A 7,688-nucleotide genomic window follows, 5' to 3' on the forward strand; every position below is an offset into this window, starting at 1 on the left:
ATTCATCAAGGGGCCTCAAGAAGGGCATGCTTTCTTTGACATCTTCTCTCTTGTGCACTGTTGAACAAATGATATAATAGATTTAAGTAAAGTATTTGTTTATTAAATAAAACTCGTGTATTATTTTCTTGTTGTGTTAAGTGGTTAAGTGACGAGTCCACGGGCAAGCGACGTCACGTCCTAGCGCCGCTCTCGACGGTTAGGGTTTGCTTGTCGGAGCTGGATGGGCGCGCTTAGTTGCTCGACGGCTTTCTGCTCCTCCTCAGTCGCCGATATCAGACGCGAATCCAGGCGTTCCAGGACCGTGGGCGGGCGTTTTATGGCTTCCTCTTTGCCGGTGGAGCAAGTCAATCCATCCCCTAGCCAATCGTCCACCGGAGATTCCTTCATTCGCCTTCACCTCAGGAAGCTCGCACCTTATCAGCCGATCCTACCTTTTGAGGTGAGAATATGGAGACGGAATAGTTATAACCCCTTCGATTTCTTGCTGAGTTGCAAAGTTCTGGCCTTGATTGTGACCGTCAGACGGATGGTTTATTTCCAATTTACCAAATGGGAAGTAATGCTTGGGCTATGTGAAACGAGGAAGTATTAATTGAGCATGTTCTGTACAAGTCGCGTGTGATCATATGTCAGGGTGAAAGTGATGAAGGGGACAATGTCAGGCTATTGAATTCTGGATCAACACTATTATTAGTAGATGGTAGGTGTCTTGCATGCTTAGCCAGGTTCTTCTTTTGCTGGTAAAGTGCATTCACCAACTATTTTGGGGATGATGATATGCACTCTCTAACTACTGGAGTGATGATAAGTATAATCAATTCTATTGTCATTGTTGTCGACATTATATGAGGCTGATGCTATTTCGATTTAAAGGTATTATCTACACGCTTGGGGAGAAAGCCAGAGGACATAGTCAAGCTGGATGCTAATGAAAATCCTTATGGTCCACCTCCAGAGGTGAGTTTTTTTTTTTTAAAAAAAAAATATTTTCACCTTAATTAGATTGAAATGCCTAGAATCAAATAAAAGAAACTTCATTTTTTCCTTGTAGTTGCTAATCGTTCTGGAAACAAGTTGTGCCAAATTTTAGGTGCCATATACATGGTTCCTTTTCAAGTCTAGGTCTTTGTTTAGATGAAATCTGTTTGTTAGGTATCGTATTATTTGACAAGTTTAGGAACATACTTTCACATATATATATATATATATATATACTTGCATTGTTAAGTTTTACAAAATTTTGAAAAACAAATTTAATTCTTTAAACATGTTAATCATGTGAGTAACTAATTGAAATTTCAATTTCTCAGTTTTGCTCAATTTAAGAATATAAAAACTGAAGAAAAATGAAATTCCATATGTAAATTCTTACAATAAAATGAAGTGTCTTGCTAAAAAGCCTAATCAAAATTTCAATTTGGTTCAGCTCTGTGTTTTTTTTATTCATAATTTTTTAAGTTTGAACCTAATAATAAATGCAGATCTTGATTACAGAGTCATAAGAAGATGCAACTGATCAACTAGTTTTTGTATCCTAGTTACAGTGAAAGTAATAATTGCAATGCTGTATAAATTACAAAATAAACCACTGAACCTTATAATGAACACCTAATTATGGATCTTGATTACAAAGGCATAAAATGATCTAAGGGATCAGCTAGCTTCTGTAACCTATTTATATGAAAATAATAATTGTAATGCTGTGTAAATTATAAATTAAGGCACATATGACATATCCATCTGGTTTGTCTGTAAAATACAGGTGTTTGAGTGAACAATATCACAAAAGAAACATGCATTACATGTTACCATAGTCTGTCATATGCTTATATCAATTATTCAGAAAACATGTTAACTGAAAACTATCTGTCCATGACAGGATGACTGAATGCAAGCTTATCTTGCCATATCATTGGTTACAGGCATATCATATATAATACTAAATACAATTGTTATAGATAACTCACATATGCATTCTGTTTGTAAAAGATAAGCTTTCCAGAAAACTTTATTGCAATGAAATATTTATAATGTATCACCTTATCATATTGTTCCTTTACCCAACCAGCTTCTTCCTTTCTGATAATTAATAGGTCTTTGAGGCTTTGGGAGCACTAAAATTTCCTTATGTTTACCCTGACCCTGAGAGCCGTTGTTTGCGTGCTGCTCTTGCTGAAGATTCTGGCCTTGAATCTGATTATATACTGGTTGGGTGTGGTGCAGATGAGTTGATTGACTTGATAATGAGGTTTTAAATGAAATGCCTTCAACTTTCTAGTTTAACTGAGTTATTGGCTTGGATTAAAAGATGTTCAGTAAATTGTACTACTGACTTTGTGCAGATGTGTGCTCGATCCTGGTGATAAGATTGTTGATTGTCCTCCAACATTCACAATGTATGAGTTTGATGCAGCGGTTAACGGAGCAATGGTTATCAAGGGTACTTTAATAATTTAATTTACTGAATGAACTCCGTTAACTCATTTATGCAACTTCACTTTTGAGTGGCATGTTCATTAGTTTTATTAGGATTCTCAATTTTTTTCTTAGCCTGGTATATGATATCTTACATCCAAATATATTTTTTCATCAATCAAGATAACATCTTTTTCCATTTGTCACAACATTGTTTTGCCTATGTACTAACTCATTCCTCATTTCATGCAGTTCCAAGGATGGCAGATTTTTCTTTGGATATCCCCCAAATTGTTGAAGTTGTAGAAAAGGAAAGGCCAAAATGCATTTTCCTCACTTCTCCAAACAACCCAGATGGAAGGTAAATGCAAGGGTGAATGTGACTGTTAAATTAAAGGCGTGTGTGTATACCATGAATTGTTGAACTTGTAGAAAAGGAAAAGCCAAAATATATTTTCCTGATATCTCCAAACAACCTGGAAAGAAGGTGGTGGTGGTCTATGACATTCCTTGAAGAAAGAGATATAGTAGCTTTATTTTTCACTTCCTTCATTTAATCTGCCTCATTTTGGATGGATCAATTTTGGTGAAAAGGAGAGGCCAAGAGCTCTCTCTTAAGTTGTTCTCTCTCTCTCTCTCCGTTCATGTATCCAAGTTAACAAAATTTCTCTTCCCCTTTCCTCTTCTTTAATTTTGGATCCCTTCCCTAAGCCCCCGCCGAGTTAACACCACATAAGCGAAACTTTCTAAAGGCCTTATAGCTGAAACAATTTTTTGTGCAAGTACGATTTAAATTTTTTTAGAAATTGTTTCTAATATTTGTTTTTTTATTGCAATACTGCTTGTTCATGTCCAGCATAATCAGTGATGAAGAGCTCCTCCAGATTCTTAACTTGCCAATCTTGGTTGTGTTGGATGAAGCATACATTGAATTCTCTGGACTTCAATCAAAGATGAAGTGGGTAAAAAGGCATGAGAACTTGATTGTCCTCCGAACCTTTAGCAAAAGAGCAGGTAGGTTTTTTTTTTCCTGCTTGTCATGGTCATCTTTGAAAGAGAGTTTAATTCAGAAAGGCCTATGCTAGTAATTAATGCTCCTTCATTAGATGCACATGAAGACCAGTTTGATGCACTTGAAAAGTTTGTAGTAGGCTGCATGCTAGGATAATGAAGAAATAAAGCAAAGAATCTTTGCTTCAATTTTGAAGGGAAATACATAAAATTTATGTTTTTTTAAAGTGAATTAAGTTCAATTATTGCATGGTGCAAGGATATATAAAATAACACTTCATAAGATGTTAATAGAAGATAATGCATAAAATAACACATTTTCTTGTGGTAATGTGGTGAACCATATCACCTCATGGCTGCAAAAGATAGAAAAAGGAACCACATATTTTACAAGTGTGGGTGTGTTGTTATCTGTTAAAATCTAGATTAAATGAGTAATAGTGTAGTTGCTAAATTTTTTTGCCATTGTCTGCTGGTTCATTTCTTATTCTAGGTTTTATTCTAGGTTTCAAAATGTTTGTCCTCATCCTAGTTTTCCTTATTCTTTGTTGTCTTGTGCATAATGTACATAATTTGTTGCTGTAAGACAAATAAAATTACATTATATAACATTGAAAATATTTGTGTATCTTCATGTTTCAGTGGATGTTAGTGTTGTGTGAGTATTTTTTATGATTTTTTGTGCATTCATTGGTTCTATTCTCTTGTTAAGTTTTTGTTGCAATAAAAAGCAGTGAAAAGTTTCAGGTTCTTTTGCTTATGAAAGTTTTTCACTTGCAAATGTTTCTCCACCTTTTCTATCTTTCCAATAATGTGATTTTTACTTTCTGGTTGTCGCAAAAACAGGTTTAGCTGGGCTCCGTGTTGGCTATGGGGCCTTTCCTATTAGCATCATCCAATACTTATGGCGTGCAAAGCAACCATACAATGTATCTGTTGCAGCAGAGGTTTCTGCGTGTGCAGCTTTGCAAAATCCTGAATATCTGGAGGTCATCCCCATCCCCTTTGTGTGTTTTTGTTATTGGTCCTCTTGGTCTGTTATAATTAATGAGTATCTAATGTTTCCTTTCTTTGTTCAGAATGTTAAGAATTCTCTAGTGCAAGAAAGGGAAAGGTTGTTTAGTCTTCTAAAAGGAGTGCCCTACCTGAGTCCATATCCAAGTTGTTCCAATTTCATTCTTTGCAAGGTTACATCTGGGAAGGATCCTAAGAAACTTAAGGTAATTGGTTTTGCGAATAATTACAAATCCAATTGTGTTACAAATCCAGACGATTTAGTAGTTTTTATACATGTTTCACATGGTCCTGGATTCTTCGTTCTCCTTGTTTACTTTGGTATTTAAGATAAGGAAAAAACTCAAGTCTCCAATTGGCTATCCATATGAACTCATTCGACAAAATCCCAGTTATATAGAACCTAGATTTTCTACTTTCTACTTATCTAATATATCACATTGGAGTCATATTGACAATTAGTTAGACAATATAGCAAGAAACATTGCTCTAATTTTGTTGCATTATCTCAAATTGCTGATTAATGCAGCCAACACAGAATTTCCATGTTATACAGCAAATTTCATCCAATTTGAATTTGTACTGCATTTACATTGCAAGGGCATTCTGTACCTTCAACACTAATGAACTTACTTTTATTCCAATCAATGTCTTGTCCTAGACTCCTAGTTATCATGAAATACAAACCAATGCAGTTTCAGATTCTCAACTCAATTCATCACTGGCCAGTGTTAACCAATCAAAGGACTTAGTATCACTAAAATCTGTTGCATTCAGCTCATGAAGTTCCTTTTAGAATTGCAGTAATATTTCAGCCGATACTTCAGATCAGAGTTTAACTATCATATGCATGTTAGTTTCAGGATATCCTAATCATATTCCTTTCAGTAAAGTTTACTACTGTTCAGTTGTAAGCATTCATAAACCAACAGTCCCTGGAAATATTTAGAATTTAGGCCCTATTGAATTTCATATAATACATGCTCTTCTGCTTATTGTAGCAATCTGCTGCAGTAATTCATTAATTACAATTTGTTCAATTTTTGCAAGATTGTACTACTACAAAACGTTACTCTGCTAGTTTATGAGATCATTTCATATATGTCCTCACATATATTCTTCTTGTATGTAATTTATGCATCGGGGATAAAACTCCTCCCACCCCTAGTCACTTGGCGGTTGGCTATAAGCCGATCTCGAGATTTATTCCCTTCACATATCCCGAGGACAGATTGTGAGGGGTGTCTAGAGTGAGCATAATCATCTTTTATTACAATTATATCTAATTTATGCATCTGCTTAAATGTATCAATAGGGCTTCCATATACGTATACTTGTCATAATTAGTTTCATACATACTCGTCAGATATGTTCGGATGCATACAGCAATGTACCTAATAAATTAAAGCTCTGTTTTTCACGTTGAACCTGGATAGGATACAATAACACAACTATCGTGGATAGAATGCCTCATTCTTTATTGTTTCCTTAATAATGTGAACATGTGGATTCTGCATTCTCATTTGTAAGTTCGTCTCATAAGACTCAAGAAACTGTCTAGAATGTGTTAAAGGTTTATTGTATTTTTGTTAGTTTGGAAGGAACTCTATGTGCCAGTAACTTAATTTGTTAACTCGTGCAGGAAGACCTAGCAAAAATGGGCGTGATGATCCGGCACTACGACAAAAAAGAGCTAAAAGGATATGTTCGAATTTCGGTCGGGAAGCCAGAGCATACAAATGTTCTCATGAAATGTCTTAATCTTCTAAAGTAATCTTCCTCTTTCAAAGGTTTTTGTTCCATTCAAGATTGCAATGCCAAAAGGTTAACTTAATTGGTCATTTTAAGTGTATACATCCTGCAAAGAGGAAACGGATAGGAGCGTTGGTTTTTAGAGAAGTCGATCTGCTTGACTTCATGTACTATTTAGAAGTTTATTTATGCATTTTAAACTTGGAATTGATTGACATTTCATTCACTATTATAAGTCTCGCTACATGCACACACGTAGACACACCGAAGAATGCTAAAATCTTATTCTTTATTGCTTGCTGCTTTTGTCCAAAGCACTTTTTTATGTCTCCTCCCCATCCTACTCCACCAGCCCTCTTTTAGTGTTGTTGCCTAGCCAACAGCATTGTCATCGTCCAACCAGCCGTGGCTTGTCGTACACGGTGCGTTCAGATGTTTGTCATGCGCTCGATCGCCACCCAGATTGTCAGCCCATCGCCTGCAACCTGCTGGGGCCGCCGGTACTCTATCAAAGCTTCAAGCCCTAGCTCCGGACGACTATGTGGGTCTTGTAACATATCTGACAATCGATTTTGAACCAAACCAATAGGATGAGATCTGCAGTGCCTGGACCATGATTTCAAGACTGTTTGACCTCGGGGTTTGGTACGATGGTAAATCGATGGATGGATTTCTCAAGTAATGTGGGTTTGGTTCTCACACAGTACAAACAGACGCCTAATAGACTTCTCTCTCTTGATTTCATGACTGTTTGATCGTTATTCTCACACAAGGGAAATGGCGGCTCACTGTTTCTCTTGGTCAATACACAAAGGAAGTTAGGTTCACGGTTTGCAATATTATGACCTAGCAAATAGAGTAATTTTGCTATTTACAAATCACATTATTTGACTAAAAGATTACATAATCCCACAAATACAAAATGATTCATTCTAATTATACTATAATATTGATCATTAATTATCATTAATTCATTTTGCATACGTTCCCTTTCTAATTGTACAACACAAGGAATTTGACTATTTTGTTTGTGCCTATTTCACACATACCAAGTCGTAACCAAACAAACAACTTGGGTTGATGCCTGTTGATGTATACGATACAACTTAATGAAATCATTACGTATACTATTTTGATCATCCATCTATAATCAAATAAATGAAAAAAAATATGAGTAAAAGCAAATAATTAAACCAGAAACAATTAGGAAAATAATGTTTATTAAAATAATTGAATAAAAATGGGCAAAGGTGATAAGCAAATAGTGATGACCTGATATTTTTCTGGTTATTTTTTTCAAAAAAAAAAAAAATTGAAAGAGACAGCGATAGATACATATATCTAATGTTTTCTTCTTACTCTTTCTGGGTGTCAGATAGGAAAATGGAATGGAATACTAATTTCACGAGACAATGATAGTATGACAGTTAGCTTTAAAAAAATAGTACGAGAGGATTGCTTGTTGATGGCTCCTAGTTTACTCCTTTGGTTCC

The 7,688-nt window shown here is 35.4% G+C and overlaps 1 protein-coding gene across 2 annotated transcripts; it reads left to right on the top strand.

Moving 5' to 3' along the window:
- Positions 1 to 120: 120 nt before the first annotated feature.
- On the top strand, positions 121 to 6,421 carry LOC122038694 (histidinol-phosphate aminotransferase, chloroplastic-like). Of its 2 annotated transcripts, none has more exons than XM_042598579.1 (9): positions 121 to 442; positions 877 to 960; positions 2,097 to 2,251; positions 2,346 to 2,443; positions 2,671 to 2,779; positions 3,275 to 3,432; positions 4,276 to 4,418; positions 4,509 to 4,649; positions 6,086 to 6,421. In XM_042598579.1, the coding sequence occupies exons 1-9, from the start codon at positions 224 to 226 to the stop codon at positions 6,215 to 6,217; spliced, it is 1,239 nt and encodes a 412-aa protein (XP_042454513.1). In that variant the 5' UTR covers positions 121 to 223; the 3' UTR covers positions 6,218 to 6,421. The 2 variants fall into 2 exon arrangements, with proteins under 2 accessions (XP_042454513.1, XP_042454514.1); XM_042598580.1 differs by having other exon boundaries at positions 302 to 703.
- Positions 6,422 to 7,688: the final 1,267 nt, after the last annotated feature.

This window comes from Zingiber officinale, chromosome 1A, assembly GCF_018446385.1.
Source record: "Zingiber officinale cultivar Zhangliang chromosome 1A, Zo_v1.1, whole genome shotgun sequence".
Classification (NCBI taxonomy): Eukaryota; Viridiplantae; Streptophyta; class Magnoliopsida; order Zingiberales; family Zingiberaceae; genus Zingiber; species Zingiber officinale.

Coding starts and splice junctions, on each gene's coding strand:
- LOC122038694 (XM_042598579.1), top strand. CDS start 224: ATGGGCGCGCTTAGTTGCTCGACGGCTTTCTGCTCCTCCTCAGTCGCC. Junction 961..2,096: donor CTTATGGTCCACCTCCAGAG/GTGAGTTTTTTT, acceptor GATAATTAATAG/GTCTTTGAGGCTTTGGGAGC. Junction 2,252..2,345: donor TTGATTGACTTGATAATGAG/GTTTTAAATGAA, acceptor GACTTTGTGCAG/ATGTGTGCTCGATCCTGGTG.